Source organism: Oncorhynchus gorbuscha, linkage group LG11 (assembly GCF_021184085.1).
Source record: "Oncorhynchus gorbuscha isolate QuinsamMale2020 ecotype Even-year linkage group LG11, OgorEven_v1.0, whole genome shotgun sequence".
Classification (NCBI taxonomy): Eukaryota; Metazoa; Chordata; class Actinopteri; order Salmoniformes; family Salmonidae; genus Oncorhynchus; species Oncorhynchus gorbuscha.
The window spans coordinates 76,735,886-76,759,401 of NC_060183.1; the positions used below are offsets into that span (position 1 = coordinate 76,735,886).

The 23,516-nt window shown below is 44.1% G+C and overlaps 1 protein-coding gene across 3 annotated transcripts in view; it reads right to left on the reverse strand.

Annotated features, from left to right (window-relative positions):
* Positions 1-1,248: 1,248 nt before the first annotated feature.
* Positions 1,249-23,516, reverse strand: part of psd3l (pleckstrin and Sec7 domain containing 3, like) — a 152,585-nt gene continuing 130,317 nt past the window's right edge. For 2 of the 3 annotated variants that reach the window (XM_046290536.1, XM_046290535.1), the window contains exons 14-17: positions 21,395-21,552; positions 20,563-20,707; positions 17,479-17,634; positions 1,249-4,676 (exon numbers count right to left, since the gene is read on the reverse strand). In XM_046290536.1, coding sequence (XP_046146492.1) covers positions 4,482-4,676; positions 17,479-17,634; positions 20,563-20,707; positions 21,395-21,552 — 654 coding nt within the window. In that variant the 3' untranslated portion in view covers positions 1,249-4,481. The remainder of the gene's footprint in view (positions 4,677-17,478; positions 17,635-20,562; positions 20,708-21,394; positions 21,553-23,516) is intronic. The other variant, XM_046290537.1, reaches the window with a different exon arrangement.

Sequence of the window (23,516 nt, forward strand, 5' to 3'; positions counted from 1 at the left end):
CATTGTCCCCATCATGAAGCTCCCCCTGTAATGCCAGTTTATATGCCTCTAAACTCTCCCCCACAGGAACACTAGATCCCAACCCCCGTTTTCACCTTCCTGATGGTAACATTCTACAATCTGTGTTTACCCACTAGTCTATTATCCTATCGGTCTTTTCTGGCCCATCATATTGTCATTCTCTCTGTGATTTCAGAGAGAACACCATTTTCTGCTGGAATTAAATTGAAAGAAGTCACCCAAAAAACAGACCAAACTGAGATTAGCATGTACTCAAGGCAACTTCTATACTTGGGTAGTGTGTACATTAAGACAGTTTTCTACACCATTCTGTTTTGAAAGCAATTTAAACGTCAGAAGGTAAATTTAAATATTTTATCAGATTAAATTGTCATTAATAAAATATATATTTTTCTTGAACCTACTCTGGAAAAGAGGATGTTATTGCATGCTGCTCGAAGGCAGAAAACTAAGAACCAGACAGGGATATTTTTTCCTTGTGGAGGTTTACATTAATTTGTGTAATAACAGTTTCCAACTGCCACAGAGTAAGACAGAGAAACATGTGTCTCAGTTGCCTATTAACTGAGGTGCATGTTGGGCCATAGAAAATCAGGACATTTAACAAGTACTACCTTGCTGATTTCTGCACGACTGACTGCCTGATTGGACCAAATCACATTTTGAGGATTTCTTTGTGGGGGGGGGTGTATTCTTTCTTCTGTTATGAGATGCATTAAGACTATACTATACAAACTGAATAACCAGTCAATTGATTAATGCAATAGTGTATTAAAGTAAAGCCCATTAATTGACTACATTGCCTTGATTATTGCTCTATTAACAAGAAAAAAGGGTTAAGTTGTACAATGCATTTAACTGAATTATGTCTTCCGCATTTAAACCAGCGCCTCTGAATCAGAGGTGCGGGGTGCTGCCTAAATCGACATCCACACCATCGGTGCACGGGGAACAGTTGCACAAACTACCTTGCTCAGGGGCAGAACTACAGATTCTTACCTTGTCAGCTCAGGGATTCGATCCAGCAACATTCGGTTACTGGCCCAACACTAACTGCTTGGCTACCTACCACCCCAATTATTATATTGCCCTAGTAAATAAATAGGTTATAAACTTTGCCACCTGAGTTGACCTTTTTTTGTCCATTGGGATGATTTTCTTTGAGAAGCAGATCTTTTCTACCAACACAGCACAAGACTGGGGAATAAATCACAAGAAAATGCAACGTTCAATTAAGTAAAGTATTTTATTAATTGAAACCACCTACAGTTGTATTACCACTGACATAGTGTTACCAATCCTGACCTAAGGGCGTAAGACACGCTCTGGGCCAAAGAAGAGATCACTTGAACAACCAAACAATGCAATCCTGGGCCTTTGGGGAAGAAAAAACAAAAAAACAGGGCAACAGTTATATTTAACAACATTTACAGAGTCAAAGGATTGTACAGGATCACAGCTTTCAGAGATATTAGATGCGTACGTACGTGTAGACAAAGCCTCATAGGAGACTTAGTTGCATTGTTTTTTTTTACAGTATAGAACAATCAAGAGGCATGGGAACTATAGGGGCACACGATCTGTCTTCTCACATCTACAGACAGAGGTGCAGGATTGAGTCTATTCTAACAAGTGATACGCCAGTGTACAGAGGCTATGCCAGATATGGTTGAGAGAAGCATTAGAGGTAAGTGCTAAAAATAAGCCCTCCATCGAAGTGATATGGAGAAATGCTGTAAATGTTAAGGGAAAGGTAACAAGATGCCTGATAAATATCACTGCTAGTCTTAAATTGGAAAATGTCACATGTTGACGCATTTACTGTGCCGTCTTCACTACTCCTTCTCCAGACCATCTACTATCAAATCAGAAATGACATCAGGTGAGATTTGACATGTCAATTGAAACAGTGCTTTAGTTGAGTCGTTCCACATGAACACAATCCACTGGTAAGATAGTATTACACGGTTGTGTTTAAAATGAGTTCCCGGATTCCATATATAGACGTAGATGATTTATCATTCCACTCAGAAGCACAGATTACGCTAACGTGTCATTACAACAAAAGCCTGTATTTACTTCAAATCCTCTGAAAATGGGCAAATGTAACAAGTGTACCAACTGATAAACAGCAATATGTTAAATCCTACATTTAATGTGTCTGAACAAAGGATTACTGTATCTGCAAAATAAAATACTGGGATTAAGTTTAAACTACGGAGGAATTTTAACTATAGATGTCTTCAAGGGGTCAGCCATCGTCTTACGATAAAATATCAAAAGGTTAAAAGAATAAAAAGCATTTAATATTATATTAAAAAATGACTTCAAGGGTAGACCTCTTCATATGGACTTCTGTATATAAACAAAAATACTATCCTCACATTTATATAACAGAATCAGCTGTTAAGGTCTCGTCATATTAACTTGAAACCTTTGATAAATGTACCACATGTATTGTCTATATTAAGTGCTTCAATGTCAAAACACTCACTAACTTTCACAATAATCGTACAGGTCAAATAGTGCCACTATGTGAGGAGAACATTTCCAAGGAAAAGGTTTGCACACTAGCTAGCTAGCACAAACTACTGTAGAATGTTTGTCTAAAAACATGCATTACGGATATAGGTATATTTAGTTGGCTATTACCATCGAGCTCTACTAACACATTCTATTTGGTGTCTTCGTAGAGAATTTATGAGAAAATAAAAAAAGTAATACAATAAAGTGTAAATAATAAAACATTTAAAGTAAACAATATATATTTTTTAACTGTAAAGACTCGGTACTAGCCTCATGTCTTCCAAAAACAAGTACATTTTCAAATTGGCTTTGCATCATTACAAATGTTTCTTCATAACATGTTAAAAAGCTCAATTCCTTCCAAAATCTTCAATACATGAAAAAACGCAAACATTTTGGTAAGGACAAAACATGTCGGTATGCAAAAGTCCATTGTGGAAGTGTAGACATACAATCCAATGTCTAACTAAATGCTTATGTCGTTCAAATGTCAGTAATATTTTCTCATGAAAATGTGTAAATGATATTATAAATGTAATATCACCAGCATTGGAAAAAGGCAATAATTGCAAAGTACAGATCTATAAATAGTTCCCTAAAAGGAAACTTTGTCAATCAACAAATCTACCAAGGACCGCAAAACTACCGAACCACTTAAAACAAACTAAGACGACATTACGAGTTGAGCTGACGGAAACCTACTGAACTGTCGCGCTCAAGTACCTTCAAGAAAACAAAAATAGTTCTGCCTGAAAAACCTGTGATGTCAAAGAAACATACCAGTCTAACCTTTATAAAGCTCTCTATAATATCCAAAAAGAACTCATTTATAAAGTGCACTATAAATACTAAATTTGATCTTTACAACAATAGTTTTCAACTTAGAATCTAAAACACATACGATTAGAAAAGACAAGGGGCATTGGTCTTTACACTACTCAAAAAGCAGAAGTATATTTTTTGCAATAAAGGATAAAAAAAATAAAATGGCTCAGCTGCATAAACTCTGATCTCAAGTCCAACATCAGTGAAATACTGCAGTCTGAGAAGATTGGGATGCAGCTGCGACTGACCCAATCTGGGGAATAGGTTTAAACATCCCAAATTGTTCATGTGCAAAATTAGGGATTGGAATGCTTTTGAACTGCGTTTTCTAACATGATAGTGCAGCCTTCCACACAAGTAAGGACATTACTGTTTTATCTGGGGTTGTTATTCCTGTTGTAAATGAGAGGCAAGAGATTGAAGATCCTAACCACATTTTTTAGATCCACAATGAATCCCTTTCCAGGATTTACACCTTGGTGCATCTTCTGTATGAAAAATAAACATTCCCAGGTGAAAGGAACCTTAAAAAGGTCTATGAGGAAAAGCAAGGAGGAAATTGGATGTCCAAAACACCTGCCTATTCTCAATGGAAGCCATATTTGTGTAAAATACTCTCAACTTAACTGGTTCAATATGTCCAATGTTTACTTAAAATACATATCAAAATAAAAACTTCTGAGTAAGACTATTCTACATCTAGCTACTATTTATATATCCAAGAGCTAGCGTTGGTAATTCCACTAAACTGGAGACAAGAAAAATCCTCTCTCTTGACTGAAAGGCAAATAAATTGTTTTTATGAGAGGAAGGAACAATACAGCGATATTGAATAAAGCAATAGAGTCAAATGCGTCACAAAAAATATTACGTTCAATACGAGAATGACAACATCAACATCAAAATAAAAGGACCACAAACATATAATGCAATGTTTCCATACAAAAATGCTACGCCAGTCAATTTAAAGACGAGTATTCATCATTTACATTTTACACAACTGTTTTTGTTACAACAGTGGCCAGATAAATAAATTACATAAAATATATTCACACACTTTTGTTGCGTATTCATGGCTCTTTCACAGGCTCGCGAGGGGGGGTAGCTTCCTATGTGACCTTGGGCGGCGTCTCGGGTCTCCTCTCCGAGGTGTTGCGTTTGACTTTGGCCGCGGCCGGCTGGCCCTCCTGGTTAAGAGAGGGGCTGGACTGGGACTTCTTGAGGCCCGCGTCGCCATCTTTGCCAATGAGCAGCTCCTTCACACCCTCCCTCAGGAGCTTGACGTACATCTCATAGCGGTTCTCCTACAGCGGAGAGACAACACAGAGAATGGGGTGTTACGGTGTAGAATAAAAAACACATGTAAGACTTATATACCGGCGAACAAGAAATGATGGAAAACAACTACAGCAACTACTTTGGTTTATCACTGGAAATTCTAATAAAGAAATATAGGTAAACACCGCAATGAATGATATCGCCACCTCTGGCCTGATCACGTATCCAATGAATGATATCGCCACCTCTGGCCTGATCACGTATCCATTGAATGATATCGCCACCTCTGGCCTGATCACGTATCCAATGAATGATATCGCCACCTCTGGCCTGATCACGTATCCAATGAATGATATCGCCACCTCTGGCCTGATCACGTATCCATTGAATGATATCGCCACCTCTGGCCTGATCACATATCCAATGAATGATTCCCTCTCATGCCTCTCTACAAGTCTGCCAAATATCATGATAACCAAACAAGTTAAACAATCATTTGCTGATTATAGCACTAACAATGTCAAAATCTAATTTTATTTGTCACATACATACGGTTAGCAGATGTTAATGCGAGTGTTGCGAAATGCTTGCGCTTCTAGTTCCGATCTTGCACTAATATCTAATATCTACCAATTTCACAACATCTACCTTATACACAAGTGTAAAGCAATGAATAAGAATATGTAGATGAAAATATGGCCGAACGGCATAGGCAAGATGCAGTAGATGGAATAGAGTACAGTATATACATATGAGATGAGTAGTGTAGGGTATGTAAACATTATAGAAAGTGGCATTGTTTAAAGTGACTAGTGATACATTTATTACATCCATTTTTTATTATTAGTGGCTAGATATTGAGTCAGTATGTTGGCAGCAGCCAATCAATGTTAGTGATGGCTGTTTAACAGTCTGATGGCCTTGAGATAGAAGCTGTTTTTCAGTTTCTCGGTCCCAGCTTTGATGCACCTGTACTGACCTCGCCTTCTGGATGATAGAGGGGTGAAAAGGCAGTGGCTCAGGTGGTTGTTGTCCTTGGGTCTTTTTGGCCTTCCTGTGACAACGGGTGGTGTCAGTGTCCTGGAGAGCAGTTTCCCCCCGGTGATGCGTTGTGCAGACCTCACTACCCTCTGGAGAGCCTTACGGTTGTGGGCGGAGCAGTTGCCGTACCAGGCGGTGATACAGCCCGACAGGATGCTCTTGAGTGTTTTTGGTGACAAGCCGAATTTCTTCAGCCTCCTGAGGTTGAAGAGACGCTGTTGTGCCTTCTTCACCACACTGTCTGTGGGGGTGGACCATTTCAGTTTGTCAGTGATGTGTACGCAAAGGAACTTAAAACTTTCCACCTTCTCCACTACTGTTCCGTGGATAGGGGAGTGCTCCCTCTGCTGTTTCCTGAAGTCGACGATCATCTCCTTTGTTTTGTTGACGTTGAGTGCGAGGTTATTTTCCTGACAACACACTCCGAGGGCCCTCACTTCTTCCCTGTAGGCCATCTCGTCGTTGTTGGTAATCAAGCCTACCACTGTAGTGTCGCCTGCAAACTTGATTGAGTTGGAGGTGTGCATGGTCACACAGTCATGTGTGAACAGGGAGTACAGGAGAGGGCTGAGAACGCACCCTTGTGGGGTCCCAGTGTTGAGGATCAGCGGGGTGGAGATGTTTCCTACCCTCACCACCTGGTGGTGGCCCGTTAGGAAGTCCAGGACCCAGTTGCACAGGGCGGGATTGAGACTCAAGAGTTAATGACAAGTTTGGAGGGTACTATGGTGTTAAATGTCAGCATCTATGTTAAGGTAACAACCTTATTCAAGTTCATTGTTTCACGGCAACCCTTTTGCAGTGCTTGGACCCCTACTTACCACAGGATTAAGAGGTGAAATCACAGGTCGATAAGGCAATTCATTACAACAAATGGTGTGCACTGTAAACAACAAGAAAGGGCATCCAGTCAAGGTTGTGTCCCAGTGCTGTAAGTCTCCACATTCCAGGATGTGTTCCTTGTTTAACCAGAGAAACAGATATATCTGCAATTCGAGTGACTGCAGCATTCTCTCATCATTTCTTTAAGGTTCTATGTGACACAACAATTCCAGGGAGACAGACTAACACACAGATAGCAACAACCCCAGAGACATGTTCTTCTGTAGTATGAAACAGTTCAAAGTATTTCTGAGATGTTAAGAGCCTTACAGTGGAGAGGGGCCAGGGGAGAACGTTTCTGTTCTCTCTCTCTGATTAAAGATAATTCTATTAATTCAGGGAAAGATTCATTGGAGATCGACAACAGAATTAATGGATTGGTCATGAATGTTTAATTGTTCTTTATCATATCTCCCTGTGGTAGAAGAACTCTGCTAAAATGGAGTAATAATGAACTAAACTGGAATAGCAGAAGCATTGATAAGACGTGTGGCAGAGAGGTGGAGACTTGGTTCTCAGATCGTCCTGGCCCACCACTAAATCCTCTTAACCCTGCTGATTACTAATTCAATACCGTCGCTGACCGTCACCCCCACCTGCATGCCAAGCTTGTACTTATGGAATACCAATATATAAAAGAAATACATTAGAAAACTAAAGTACATATAACTAGATCTACCGTAGATCTAAAAAGAGATCTCCTTGGCTTTGCATTCAGATCATTCCTTGACCAATTAGCGCATTAATTTCCCTGTCTGCTCTGACATGGTGCGGATTGGGAGTGAAGGAGCAGTTGGGAGGTTAATGTAGCCGGTGTGTCGACCAGGACTCTCCTGCCACAACAGTCTTCAATGCTTCAACCTGAGAACAAGGTGAAGGGGCCTTTGATCTTATCGCCCAGGGCCCATAGGTTAAAAATGATCTGTTTATACCTTCATACTACAACAGGACATAAAATAGAAAGTGTGAGTAATGCCATCTCATGCAGACTTTTTGGATACTGTAGGTGAAAAAAATACTTTTCCTTCGGCACAGAGGTAGAGCTAGCTCATTGATTACGGTAGTGTTCCACAGAGGTAGAGCTAGCTCATTGATTACGGTAGTGTTCCACAGAGGTAGAGCTAGCTCATTGATTACGGTAGTGTTCCACAGAGGTAGAGCTAGCTCATTGATTACGGTAGTGTTCCACAGAGGTAGAGCTACATTTACATTACATTTACATTTAAGTCATTTAGCAGACGCTCTTATCCAGAGCGACTTACAAATTGGTGCATTCACCTTATGACATCCAGTGGAACAGTCACTTTACAATAGTGCATCTAAATCTTAAAGGGGGGGGGGGGGTGAGAGGGATTACTTATCCTATCCTAGGTATTCCTTAAAGAGGTGGGGTTTCAGGTGTCTCCGGAAGGTGGTGATTGACTCCGCTGTCCTGGCGTCGTGAGGGAGTTTGTTCCACCATTGGGGGGCCAGAGCAGCGAACAGTTTAGACTGGGCTGAGCGGGAACTGTACTTCCTCAGTGGTAGGGAGGCGAGCAGGCCAGAGGTGGATGAACGAGCTAGCTCATTGATTACGGTAGTGTTTCACAGAGGTAGAGCAGCTCATTGATTACGGTAGTGTTTCACAGAGGTAGAGCTAGCTCATTGATTACGGTAGTGTTTCACAGAGGTAGAGCTAGCTCATTGATTACGGTAGTGTTTCACAGAGGTAGAGCTAGCTTAAAAGGCAGTGTTTGATTTTTGTATTTATTATGGAGGCAGCTAGTCTTCCTGGGGTCCAGCAAAACTAAGGCAGTAATACATTAAAAAAGAAACATCAAAACATTCACAACAGATTTCCCAACATTTAAGTGTGCCCCCTCAGGCCCCTACTCTAGTACCTTCATATCTACAACACAAAATCCATGTGTATGTGTGTATAGTGAGTATGTTATTGTGTGTTTGTATGCATGTGCCTATGTTTGTGTTGCTTCACGGTTACCGGTACAGAATCAATGTGCGGGGGCACCGGTGTCAAGGCAATATGTACATGTAGGTAGAGTTAAAGTGACTATGCATAGATACCAACAGAGTAAAAGAGGGTGGGGGGGGCAATGCAAAGAGTCTGGGTAGCCATTTGATTAGCTGTTCAGGAGTCTTCCGGCTTGGGGGTAGAAGCTGTTGAGAAGCATCTTGGACCTAGACTTGGCGCTCCGGTACCACTTGGCGTGCGGTAGCAGAGAGAACAATCTATGACTAGGGTGGCTGTAGTCTGACAATTTTTAGGGCCTTCCTCTGACACCGCCTGGTATAGAGGTCCTGGATGGCAGGAAGCTTGGCCCTGGTGATGTACTGGGCCGTACGCACTACCCTCTGCAATGCCTTGCGGTTGGAGGCTGAGCAGTTGGCATACCAGGCAGTGAAGCAACCCGTCAGGATGCTCGATGGTGCAGCTGTAAAACCTTTTGAGGATCTGAGGACGCATGCCAAATATTTTCAGTCTCCTGAGGGGGAATAGGTTTGTGTTGTGCCCTATTCACGACTGTCTTGGTGTGCTAGGACCATGTTAGTTTGTTGGTGATGTGGAAGTCAAGGGACTTGAAACTCTCAACCTGCTCCACTACGACCCCATTAATGAATGTGGGCGTGCTCAGTCGTCCTCCTCCTGCAGTACACAATCATCTCCTTTGTCTTGATCATGTTGAGGGAGAGGATGTTGTCTTTCCACACGGTCAGGCCTCTGACCACCTCCCTAAAGGCTGTCATTGTTGTCGGCAATCAGGCCTACCACTGTTGTGTCATCAGCAAACTTCATGATGTTTGAGTCGTGCCTAGCCGTGCAGTCATGAGTGAACAGGGAGTACAGGAGGGGACTGAGCACACAGCCCTGAGGGGCCCCCCGTGTTGAGGATCAGTGTGGCGGATGTGATGTTACCTACCCTTTCCACCTGGGGGCGGCCCGTCAGGAAGTCCAGGATCCAGTTGCAGAGGGAGGTGTTTAGTCCCAGGGTCCTTAGCTTAGTGACGAGCTTTGAGGGGAGCACGGTATTGAACGCTGAGCTGTAGTCAATGAATAGAATTTTCACATAGGTGTTCCTTATGTCCAGGGGTGAATGGGCAGTGTGGAGTGCAGTAGAGATTGCGTCATCTGTGGATTTGGTACGCAAATTGGAGCGGGTCTAGGGTTTCTGGAATAATGGTTTTGATGTGAGCCATAACCAGCTTTTCAAAGCATTTCATAGCTACAGACGTGAGTGCACAGGTCGGCAGTCATTTAGGCAGGTTACCTTAGTGTTCTTGGGCACAGGGACTATATTGGTCTGCTTGAAACATGTCGCTATTACAGACTCAGACAGGCAGAGATTGAAAACGTCCTGGTAATCCGTCTGGCCCAGCGGCCTTGTGAATGTTGACCTGTTTAAAGGTTTTTCTCACATCGGCTGCGGAGAGCGTGATAGCAGAGTCATCCGGAACAGCTGATAGATGTTCTCATGCATGTTTCAGTGTTACTTGCCTCGAAGCGAGCATAGAAGTTATTTAGCTCGCCTGGTAGGCTCATGTCACTGTGCAGCTCTCGGCTGTACTTCCCTTTATAGTATAATAGAGCAAGCCCTGCCACATCCGACGAGCGTCGGAGCCTGTGTAGTACGTTTCGATCTTAGTCCTGTATTGAGGTTTTGCCTGTGATGGTTCATCAGAGGACATAGCAGGATTTTTTTATAAGCTTCCGGGTTAGAGTACCGCTCCTTGAAAGCGACAGCTCTACCCTTAGCTTAGTGCGAATGTTGCCTGCAATCTGTGGCTTCTGGTTGGGGTATGCGTTCTCGATGCACTTATTGATAAAGCCAGTGACTGACGTGTACTCCTTAATGCCATTGGAAGAATCCCAGAACATATTCCACTCCGTACTAGCAAAACAGTCACGTAGTTTAGTATCTGCTTCATCTGACTACTTTAAAAAAATATATTATTTTTTTGTCGCTGGTGTTATTGGGGCTTCCTGCTTTCATTTTTGCTCTTAAGCAGGAATCAGGAGCATAGAGTTATGGTCAGATTTGTAAAATGGAGAGCGAGGGAGAGCTTTGTACGCATCTCTGTGTGTGGAGTAAACGTGGTCTAGAACTGTTTTCCCTCTGGCTGCACATTTAACATGCTGATAAAAATTAGATTAAACTGATTTAAGTTTCCCTGCATTAAAGTCCCTCGGCCACTAGGGGCGCCGTCTCGATGAGTTTTTTCCTGTTTGCGTATGGCGGTATACAGTTCATTGAGTGCAGTTTTAGTGCCAGCTTCGGACTGTGGTATTATGTAGACAGCTACGAAAAATACAGATGAACTCTCTAGGCAGATGTGGTCTACAGCTTGAGATATACCTCAGGTGAGCAAAACCTCGAGACTTGCCTTAGATATCATGCACCAGCTCTTTACATAAATGCATAGGCCCCCGCCCAGTGTGGGTTTCTGTTCTATCCTGCCGATAGAGCTGGTGGGTTATACACCATTTTCTTAATGTCGTCATTCAGCCAAAAATAAGATATTACAGTTAATGTTCTGTTGGTAGGATATACGTGCTTTCAGTTCGTCCCATTAATTTTCCAGCGATAGAATGTTAGCTAGCAAAGGTTCCGGTTCCGGTTTGGAGCGAGTGGTCGCATCGGCGCTTCGCTCCCGCAGGTAGTATAACTTTTTACATTTCATTGCACAACGGTTTGATTTGTCTAATCTTAGCAATTTCTTCTCAGCTAGCTACATAGCCGTCTTTGTATCAAAGATAATTGCGTAATTATCGTATTTCGCCGTCCTAACGTAGTCTTCACTAGCCAGCTAGCTAACGTCCACTGATTAGCTGCACTGGGAAAACTATTACACTCAACTGAACGACTTGATCAGTGTAGTGTTAGCTAGCTACATAGCTGTCTTTGCTGTCTTCGTATCTTCGTTCCAAGATAATTGTGTTGTTTAGGTTTAGAGTGTGTAGTCTTAGAGTGATTATCTTAATTTACCGAGGTAAGCTAGCCAGCTATTTGTCGTCCTTAACGTAGGAGACTCTGCTAGCTAGCCAACGCTAGCCAACGTCTTCTGAATAGAACTCAACAACCCGGTCGCATTCACAGGTAGTATCACATTTTCATTTCATTTCATTACAGTACAACGGTTTGATTTGTTTGATCGTAGCTAGCTACATAGCTAGCTACATAGCCGTCTTTGTATCAAAGATAATTGTGTAGTCTAGAGCGATTTTCTAGGTTAGCTAGCCAGCTATTGTCGTTCTTTTAACGCAACGTAAAGTAAACAACACTACTAGCTAGCCAGCTAGCCCCCGAATAGCAGCACTGTAGAAACTATTACACTCAACGGAACGACTTGATTAGGGTAGTGTCAACAACGTACCCACTGCCAGCTAGCCTACTTCAGCAGTACTGTATCATTTTAATCATTTTAGTCAATAAGATTCTTGCTACGTAGCTTAACTTTCTGAACATTCGAGACGTGTAGTCCACTTGTCATTCCAATCTCCTTTGCATTAGCGTAGCCTCTTCTGTAGCCTGTTAACTATGTGTCTGTTTATCCCTGTTCTCTCCTCTCTGCACAGACCATACAAACGCTCCACACCGCGTGGCCGCGGCCACCCTAATCTGGTGGTCTCAGCGCGCACGACCCACGTGGAGTTCCAGGTCTCCGGTAGCCTCTGGAATTGCCGATCTGCGGTCAACAAGGCAGAGTTCATCTCAGCCTATGCCTCCCTCCAGTCCCTCGACTTCTTGGCACTAACGGAAACATGGATCACCACAGACAACACTGCTACTCCTACTGCTCTCTCTTCGTCCGCCCACGTGTTATCGCACACCCCGAGAGCTTCTGGTCAGCGGGGTGGTAGCACCGGGATCCTCATCTCTGCCAAGTGGTCATTCTCTCTTTCTCCCCTTACCCATCTGTCTATCGCCTCCTTTGAATTCCATGCTGTCACAGTTACCAGCCCTTTCAAGCTTAACATCCTTATCATTTATCGCCCTCCAGGTTCCCTCGGAGAGTTCATCAATGAGCTTGATGCCTTGATAAGCTCCTTTCCTGAGGACGGCTCACCTCTCACAGTTCTGGGCGACTTTAACCTCCCCACGTCTACCTTTGACTCATTCCTCTCTGCCTCCTTTCCACTCCTCTCCTCTTTTGACCTCACCCTCTCACCTTCCCCCCCTACTCACAAGGCAGGCAATACGCTCGACCTCATCTTTACTAGATGCTGTTCTTCCACTAACCTCACTGCAACTCCCCTCAAAGTCTCCGACCACTACCTTGTATCCTTTTCCCTCTCGCTCTCATCCAACACCTCCCACACTGCCCCTACTCGGATGGTATTGCGCCGTCCCAACCTTCGCTCTCTCTCCCCCGCTACTCTCTCCTCTTCCATCCTATCATCTCTTCCCTCCGCTCAATCCTTCTCCAACCTATCTCCTGATTCTGCCTCCTCAACCCTCCTCTCCTCCCTCTCTGCATCCTTCGACTCTCTATGTCCCCTATCCTCCAGGCCTGCTCGGTCCTCCCCTCCCGCTCCGTGGCTCGATGACTCATTGCGAGCTCACAGAACAGGGCTCCGGACAGCCGAGCGGAAATGGAGGAAAACTCGCCTCCCTGCGGACCTGGCATCCTTTCACTCCCTCTCTACATTTTCCTCCTCTGTCTCTGCTGCTAAAGCCACTTTCTACCACGCTAAATTCCAAGCATCTGCCTCTAACCCTAGGAAGCTCTTTGCCACCTTCTCCTCCCTCCTGAATCCTCCTCCCCCTCCCCCCCTCCTCCCTCTCTGCAGACGACTTCGTCAACCATTTTGAAAAGAAGGTCGACGACATCCGATCCTCGTTTGCTAAGTCAAACGACACCGCTGGTTCTGCTCACACTGCCCTACCCTGTGCTCTGACCTCTTTCTCCCCTCTCTCTCCAGATGAAATCTCGCGTCTTGTGACGGCCGGCCGCCCAACAACCTGCCCGCTTGACCCTATCCCCTCCCCTCTTCTCCAGACCATTTCCGGAGACCTTCTCCCTTACCTCACCTCGCTCATCAACTCATCACTGACGCTGGCTACGTCCCTTCCGTCTTCAAGAGAGCGAGAGTTGCACCCCTTCTGAAAAAACCTACACTCGATCCCTCCGATGTCAACAATTACAGACCAGTATCCCTTCTTTCTTTTCTCTCCAAAACTCTTGAACGTGCCGTCCTTGGCCAGCTCTCCCGCCATCTCTCTCTGAATGACCTTCTTGATCCAAATCAGTCAGGTTTCAAGACTAGTCATTCAACTGAGACTGCTCTCCTCTGTATCACGGAGGCGCTCCGCACTGCTAAAGCTAACTCTCTCTCCTCTGCTCTCATCCTTCTAGATCTATCGGCTGCCTTCGATACTGTGAACCATCAGATCCTCCTCTCCACCCTCTCCGAGTTGGGCATCTCCGGCGCGGCCCACGCTTGGATTGCGTCCTACCTGACAGGTCGCTCCTACCAGGTGGCGTGGCGAGAATCTGTCTCCTCACCACGCGCTCTCACCACTGGTGTCCCCCAGGGCTCTGTTCTAGGCCCTCTCCTATTCTCGCTATACACCAAGTCACTTGGCTCTGTCATAACCTCACATGGTCTCTCCTATCATTGCTATGCAGACGACACACAACTAATCTTCTCCTTTCCCCCTTCTGATGACCAGGTGGCGAATCGCATCTCTGCATGTCTGGCAGACATATCAGTGTGGATGACGGATCACCACCTCAAGCTGAACCTCGGCAAGACGGAGCTGCTCTTCCTCCCGGGGAAGGACTGCCCGTTCCATGATCTCGCCATCACGGTTGACAACTCCATTGTGTCCTCCTCCCAGAGCGCTAAGAACCTTGGCGTGATCCTGGACAACACCCTGTCGTTCTCAACCAACATCAAGGCGGTGGCCCGTTCCTGTAGGTTCATGCTCTACAACATCCGCAGAGTACGACCCTGCCTCACACAGGAAGCGGCGCAGGTTCCTAATCCAGGCACTTGTCATCTCCCGTCTGGATTACTGCAACTCGCTGTTGGCTGGGCTCCCTGCCTGTGCCATTAAACCCCTTCAACTCATCCAGAACGCCGCAGCCCGTCTGGTGTTCAACCTTCCCAAGTTCTCTCACGTCACCCCGCTCCTCCGTTCTCTCCACTGGCTTCCAGTTGAAGCTCGCATCCGCTACAAGACCATGGTGCTTGCCTACGGAGCTGTGAGGGGAACGGCACCTCAGTACCTCCAGGCTCTGATCAGGCCCTACACCCAAACAAGGGCACTGCGTTCATCCACCTCTGGCCTGCTCGCCTCCCTACCACTGAGGAAGTACAGCTCCCGCTCAGCCCAGTCAAAACTGTTCGCTGCTCTGGCCCCCCAATGGTGGAACAAACTCCCTCACGACGCCAGGACAGCGGAGTCAATCACCACCTTCCGGAGACACCTGAAACCCCACCTCTTTAAGGAATACCTAGGATAGGATAAGTATTCCCCCCCTTTAAGATATAGATGCACTATCGTAAAGTGACTGTTCCACTGGATGTCATAAGGTGAATGCACCAATTTGTAAGTCGCTCTGGATAAGAGCGTCTGCTAAATGACTTAAATGTAAATGTAATGTAAATGCAAAGGCAGATTAGCCACTCGTCGCCTGATCCTCGTAAGCCACCCTAATCTTTTTCCGCAAAATATATATTTCCTTCTTCAGCGAATGACGGGGATGAGGGCCTGGTTGGGTGTCTAGTATCACCCTCCTGTCAGACTCCTTGAAGAAAAACGGTCTAATATGAGGTGAGTAATTGCAGTTCTGATGTCCAGAAGCTCTTTTCGGTCATAAGAGACAGTAGCAGCAACATTATGTACAAAACTAGTTCCGAATAATGCAAAAAACAAAAACAGTACAGTTGGTAAGAGCCAATGAGACTGCAGCCATCCCCCTCCGACGCCATCTTCATACAGTCATGGCTCTGTTCGGCTCCCATAGTCAAATTGGGGACTGTGAAGAGACCTCTGGTGGCATGTCTGGGGTATGAATGAGGGTCTGAGCTGCGTGTGCCAGTAGTTCAGACAGACAAGCTCGGTGAATTAAACATGGCAACACCTCTCACAAACACAAGTAGTGATGAAGTCAATCCCTCCCTCACTTTGAGCCAGGAGAGATTGACATGCATACTATTAATATCAGCTGCCTGTGTAAATGCAAGGGCCAGCCGTGCTGTCCTGTGCCAAATGCAAAGTCCCTCTTTGTGGCACCTGACCACATGGCTGAACAGTAAAACAGGTGCAACAAAACTAGGACCTGCCTTGTTGATGGTGCTGTTATTATGAACAGACTTCTCCCCAGCCTAGCTACTGTTAATCAATATGTTATTAACATATCTCCTAAACTTGCTAAATTTCCACATGATTCATTACAAGATTTAGCTGAGGGTTAGGGTTTAGTGAATGATTTGTGTAAGTGCTGTGCTTGATGAATGTCATTCACAGAGGTATGCCTGTGACTGTCCATGCCCTCTCTCTCTAGCTTTTGTTTTGCCGATTGTGGGCTGGACACAGTAAAAAGACTGCAATCAACCATTAACAGATGTAAGAAAAAGTTCTGAGGGTTAGGGAGCTGAGGGTTAAGGATCTGAGGGGTTTGACCTGTATGTCTGAACCTTACTCAGAGATCTGACCACATTGATCCCTGTGTAAACAGGGTCTGCGTCCTAAATGACACCCTATTCCCTTTATAGTGCACTGCTTTTGACCAGGGCCCAAAGGGTAGTGCACTATATAGAGGATGCCATTTGGCGCGACAGGCGGGGGTGTAGAGTAGGAGAGTGGTAAAGCTCCGCAAGCAGAGTGGTAAAGCCAGGAGGATATCATTATTCCTATGATGTTTTGCACAAAGGGAGCACACAATTTAATTGATTATCTGGTACTTCAAGAAAGCGTTGTTTTTTTGATTAAAAAAAAATAAAAAATTTACTCAATGAAGAAGGTTATTGATGAGGTCGTGTCTTCTCCTCCAGAAATTTGATTGGAAAACAGTGCTATAGTCACAGCTCAACTAATACAGGGCTTTCGTGGGGTTCATTAGAAACCTATGACATGGAAATTGAGGAAGGCCAGAGGAAAGCTGTGATGGAATAATTGCTGACACTGACGAGAAGCATATCAACTAATGCTTTCTCAGAAAATATATATATATATATATTCTTTATCCATAATCAAGGTTTAAGACTCATGTAAATAAATAGATTTGTGTTCACCAGCATAAATGAGCTCAAGGGATGAAATTGAAATGACATTTTAATGGACGTTTGTCTGAGCTCTATATTGTAACGCCATGACAATAGAGGTCAGAGAGTTCCTTTTACATATGCTCTCGTTAAGCTTGCCAGTACAGCCACCCCCTAAACTGTGATAGATGCATACTGTACGTCGACCATACACACTCTACTTTAAATCCGGGAAACAAACGCCAATAATGACCTTTCAAGCAGCTACTTGGCAGTTTGTGACCTTGTGTGTTTAAAAATAAAAATAAATGCAATGACTTCTCAAATGTTTCTATCCATCTTTGGTGATATCCTTGGAATCTTGACCTAAGGACACGCCCGTGTTCAGAATAGAGAGCAGGGCTGAGAGAGATGCACTCCTGAGCCTGGCAGATAAGAAAAGCAAAGCTCCATTAAGGTTGTCAGAGACTTCCCCAGCGGTCTGCCTGGAGGCATGTCAGAAACTGTCTGTTTCCGCACGGATCAGTGTTCCGAAGGGCTAGATGCAGAAAGAAACAAGAGTGAAGCGGCATAAAAGAAAAGACCATACGAACCAGAGAATTTGGACGATGACTGGCAGCAACCTGCTGCCTGGCCTGGCCTCGCCCAACCAACCCTCTGCCAGTGCACATCTGTGGTGAATGGTGATGTCTTACCTCAAACTCCAGGTAGTGCTCTTTGAGTCGGTACTCGTCGATCTCCTTGGCTTTAACCTTCTTGTCAGGAGGGTAGGATCTGTGCTCTGCCAGCTCTGTGGAGACGTGCTTCAGCTTCGCCTCGTGAGACTTCAGCTGTTCCTCCTGTAGATAGCACTTTATAGATGTAATACCAGGTTCTTAAGACAGTCATCTCAAAAAATTATTCTGGGCCAACAATGTATTTAAATGGTAGGCTGGTCTAGAACAGTGGTCACCAACCATTCCTGCGTCAATATCACTTTCTAAGTCAAAATGCAAGCAGCGATCTACTGCTCAGATTAAGAATAACAAAATAAAGTAAGCCAATGCAACATGAACCAATTAAAAACAGTTTTGTAGTAAAGAGATTTGTGCAGTAAGTTATAGGCCCAATACAACATCACTGCATATTGGACTGATGGCCTGCATCTGATGGCCAGTCTGAGGGGAGGGAGGGAGAAGCGGTGAGGCTGCCTGTCACCCAACTCACCGTCCCTTAGCTTATCGGAACACTTTTCTATACCAATTAATTGCAGCTGCACTGCTAGTTGTAGCATGAGCGGCAATAGGGAGAATGTTCAACCCCTTTTCATAAGCAATAAAAAGGGTTGACAGCTGAAAAACTTAAACATGAACTTACACAAAATCAGCAGCTCAGCTGTATTCATCGAGTCTATAGTTACGTTTTAAACGTTTTTAAAATGTCACAGTATCAACTTTGCTGTGCATTCCAGGCTATCTGATTTGCCAGCTGATTTGCCAGCAGGTGCACTTGATTTTCTCTCTGGGCCTGCCGGGTAGGCAGAGCTCTACCTTCAGACACATTAAATGGTTCAAAATGGGAACACTTTCCCTTCCCGGGGCTAGGGCTGCTGAATCAAGTGCACCTACCGCCAACAGCTCAATACATTTTTTTTTTTAAATGAACGCAGGGCTTTATCGTTTTTTTTTTTTACAGAAATGTTTGGTGATCGACTAGGAATGCCTTGGAGATTGACTGGATGGTGACCACGGTCTAGAACAGGGGTGGGCAATTCCAGTCTCGAGGGCCTGATTGGTGTCACAGTTTTGCCCCAGCTAACACACCTGACTCCAGTAATCACATAATCATGATCTTCAGTTTAGAATGACATTTGATTAAATCAGCTGTGTTTGCTAGGGATGGAGAGACAAAAAATAGGACACCAATCAGGCCCTGGAGGACTGGAGTTGCTCACCCCTGGTCTAGAAGGACATTTGCACTAGTCAGGCATTTATATCAATGGCAGAAGTGAACGTTTGACTAAAGTGAAAGTTTGGGCTCTCCGTGAGGGAACCCTAATGTTTACCTACAGTACCATTCGGAAGTTTTGACACACCTACTCATTAAATGTTTTTTATTTATTTTCTACATTGTAGAATAATAGTGAAGACATCAAAACTATGAAATAGTTTGGGATATGGAATCATGTAGTAACCAAAAAAAATTGTTAAATCAAAATTGAGATTCTTCAAAGTAGCCACCCTATGCCTCGGCATTCCCTCAGCCAGCTTCATAAGGTAGACACCTGGAATGCATTTTAATTTACACTTGTGCCTTGATAAAAGTTATTTTGTGGAATTTCTTTCGTTCTTAATGCATTTGAGCCAATCAGTTGTGTTGTGACAAGGTAGGGGTGGTATAGAGAAGATGGTCTTTTACCAAATAGGGCCAAGTCCACATTATGGCAAGAGCAGTTCAAATAAGCAAAGAGAAACAATCCATCATTACTTTATAATAATATATGCCATTTTACTTTTATTTAGTCATGTGTGACATTCTAAGGATCAGTACAAGCACCATGCTCTACCAACTGAGCTACAGAAGGACCACTTTAAGACACTAAGGTCAGTCAATCCGGGAAATTTCAAGAACATCAAAAGTTTTCAAGTGCAGTAGCAAAAATGATCAAGCGCTATGATGAAACTGGCTCTCATGAGGACCGCCACAGGAATGTAAGAGCCAGAGTTACCTCTGTTGCAGAGTATAAGTTCATTAGAGTTACCAGCCTCAGAAATTGCAGCCCAAATAAATGCTACAGAGTTCAAAACAGACACATCTCAATATGGGCTCCCGAGTGGCGCAGTGGTCTAAGGCACTGCATCTCCGTGCAAGAGGCGTCACTAAAGTACCTGTTTCGATTCCAGGCTCTATCTATCACATCCGGCAGTGATTGAGAGTTCTGTAGGGCAGTGTTGTCCGGGTTTTGCCGTCATTGTAAATAAGAACTTGATCTTGAACAAATTCTTATTTTCAATGACGGCCTAGGAACAGTGGGTTAACTGCCTTGTTCAGGGGTAGAACGACAGATATGTATCATCTTGCAACCTTTCGGTTACTAGTCCAACACTCTAACCACTAGGCTACCTGCCGCCCCAATCAGGCCTTCATGATCAAATTGCTGCAAAGAAACCACTACTAAACGATACCAATAAGAAGAACAGACCTGCTTGGGCCAAGAACAACAAGCAATGGACATTAGACCAGTGGAAATCTGTCCTTTGGTCTGATGAGTCCAAGTTTGAGATTTTTGGTTCCAATCGCTGTGTCTTTAAGACGCAGTTGGTGAACGGATGACCTCCGCTTGTGTGGTTCCCACTGTGGCTAGGAGAGAAGATCACGTGCTGCGACAGATGACCTGGCCTCCACAATCACCCGACCGCAGCCCAATTGAGATAGTTTGGGATGAGTTGGACCGCAGAGTGAAGGAAAAGCAGCCAACAAGTGCTCAGCATATGTGGTCACTCCTTCAAGACGGTTGGAAAACCATTACAGGTGAAGCTGGTTGAGAAAATGCCAAGATTGTGCAAAGATGTTATCAAGGCAAAGGGCTCCTTTGAAGAAGTTGTTTAAAACTGTTTTGGTTACTACATGATTCCATACGTGTTATTTCATCGTTTTGATGTCTTCCCTATTATTCTACAATGTAGAAAATAGTACAAATAAAGAAAACCATTGAATGAGTAGGTGTGTCCAAACATTGGACTGGTATTGTAGGTAACGGTGATATTCCAGAGGTGGTGTTTCTGGAGGCTCTACCGTACCTGTGACATCCTCGTGGTGGTGGCCGGTAGCAGTGGACGGCTGAATTTCTTCTGAGAGCCAATGGCGGCGGGGAACGAGGGGGCAGAGAACATGGCTGCCACAGAGTTGACTACTCTGATCCAAGAGTCCATTTCCTCTGGGCTCCTGTTGGGAAACAGAGACAAATAAACAACTTACAAAAGCAGCCATTTGCTTTGAGACTTTATATGGGAACATTTTGAATAAAATACAGCTTTGGTATTCAACCAAATCAAGGCTAAAGCCTCAAACAATTTCCCCTGGAATAGCAATGTGTTCGGTTGTGATGGGGAAAATAATCGTTCAAAGTTGATAGAGTACGGTGAACTACTTAGAAATACAACCCAACTGGGCCACTGTTCATTTATGCATCATGGAAGCACATCCCAGGAGGAGGTCCTATCTTCTTCAATGATAAGCACCTCTATTAGGCACCTGGAATATTCCATGATGAGGGAACAGAGGAAACCAAGAACAATAGACTTTGGACAGAGTAATGGCCGAGACAAATGGATTTTCACTGCGCTTGAAGCCAAGCGTGAAATGACATTTTGCTTCCAGAAATGGTCCTTTTCTCTCCCTCGTCTCTCTAGCTCTACTGGAACCAACGTTGGGTTGTTCTGCGGCAGTAAATTGTGCCACCCGATTGCATAGGCAACGGTCGCTGGTGGTGCAATTTAAGGATGAAGTTGTCCCTAGACGCTGATCCTGGGGTCAGTTTTGCATTTCTGCCACTAATGGTTCGGGTTAGAATTGCAGGGAAAGCTGATCCTAGATCACCCTAGGGCAAACTTCACTCCAGAGCCAACTTACTGGGCCTGGAAGAGGAAAACCCTCCAGTCGGCTGTCTTGAGCTTGAGAACGTTGGGCTTCTTCTCGTAGTCCACGGCTTTGATGGACAAGGCGTGGTGGATGCTGATGGCATTCTTTAGGTCCTCCTCTGAGAGGGCCTTCTCAGCCTTGTACTCGTCCTGTGGGAGGGTAGGAGACAACAACAGAAATCAGGCATTGGGTCACACACCCCTACACTGCATAAGAAACCAGTTGGATGTAATCATATGATATTTTCTCAAGCAGAAAAATAGTTCACAACCATAAAGTAACGTCATGTCTCAAGGGTTCCATTGTTCTCACTGGGTATATGATACCATGGCTGGCTCTACATCTGAGATGGTTCTGGGGGCCAGAAAATCATTTTTACACTGCGAATTGACCACAACTAAGCCCCCAAATAGAATGTATTTCAAAATAATAACAATGAGACACGATCACATCTTTTTCTGTGGGAATACTTGGATATACAGTGTCTTGCGAAAGTGTTCGGCCCCCTTGAACTTTGCGACCTTTTTCCACATTTCAGGCTTCAAACATAAAGATATAAAACTGTATTTTTTTGTGAAGAATCAACAACAAGTGGGACACAATCATGAAGTGGAACGACATTTATTGGATATTTCAAACTTTTTTAACAAATCAAAAACTGAAAAATTGGGCGTGCAAAATTTTTCAGCCCCTTTACTTTCAGTGCAGCAAACTCTCTCCAGAAGTTCAGTGAGGATCTCTGAATGATCCAATGTTGACCTAAATGACTAATGATGATAAATACAATCCACCTGTGTGTAATCAAGTCTCCGTATAAATGCACCTGCACTGTGATAGTCTCAGAGGTCCGTTAAAAGCGCAGAGAGCATCATGAAGAACAAGGAACACACCAGGCAGGTCCGAGATACTGCTGTGAAGAAGTTTAAAGCCGGATTTGGATACAAAAAGATTTCCCAAGCTTTAAACATCCCAAGGAGCACTGTGCAAGCGATAATATTGAAATGGAAGGAGTATCAGACCACTGCAAATCTACCAAGACCTGGCGTCTCTCTAAACTTTCAGCTCATACAAGGAGAAGACTGATCAGAGATGCAGCCAAGAGGCCCATGATCACTCTGGATGAACTGCAGAGATCTACAGCTGAGGTCGGAGACACTGTCCATAGGACAACAATCAGTCGTATATTGCACAAATCTGGCCTTTATGGAAGAGTGGCAAGAAGAAAGCCATTTCTTAAAGATATCCATAAAAAGTGTCGTTCAAAGTTTGCCACAAGCCACCTGGGAGACACACCAAACATGTGGAAGAAGGTGCTCTGGTCAGATGAAACCAAAATTTAACTTTTTGGCAACAATGCAAAACGTTATGTTTGGAGTTAAAGCAACACAGCTCATCACCCTGAACACACCATCCCCACTGTCAAACATGGTGGTGGCAGCATCCTGGTTTGGGCCTGCTTTTCTTCAGCAGGGACAGGGAAGATGGTTAAAATTGATGGGAAGATGGATGGAGCCAAATACAGGACCATTCTGGAAGAAAACCTGATGGAGTCTGCAAAAGACCTGAGACTGGGACGGAGATTTGTCTTCCAACAAGACAATGATCCAAAACATAAAGCAAAATCTACAATGGAATGGTTCAAAAATAAACATATCCAGGTGTTAGAATGGCCAAGTCAAAGTCCAGACCTGAATCCAACCGAGAATCTGTGGAAAGAACTGAAAACTGCTGTTCACAAATGCATTCCATCCAACCTCACTGAGCTCGAGCTGTTAGTCTCTCGATGTGTAAACCTGATAAAGACCCCAAGCGACTTACAGCTGTAATCGCAGCAAAAGGTGGCGCTACAAAGTATTAACTTAAGGGGGCTGAATAATTTTGCACGCCCAATTTTTCAGTTTTTGATTTGTTAAAAAAGTTTGAAATATCCAATAAATGTCGTCCCACTTTTTGTTGATTCTTCACAAAAAAATTACACTTTTATATCTTTATGTTTGAAGCCTGAAATGTGTCAAAAGGTCGCAAAGTTCAAGGGGGCCGAATACTTTCGCAAGGCACTGTAGATTTCCTAAATGACATTTTCTTTTGTCCAAAACGACAAACAAAAAATCTA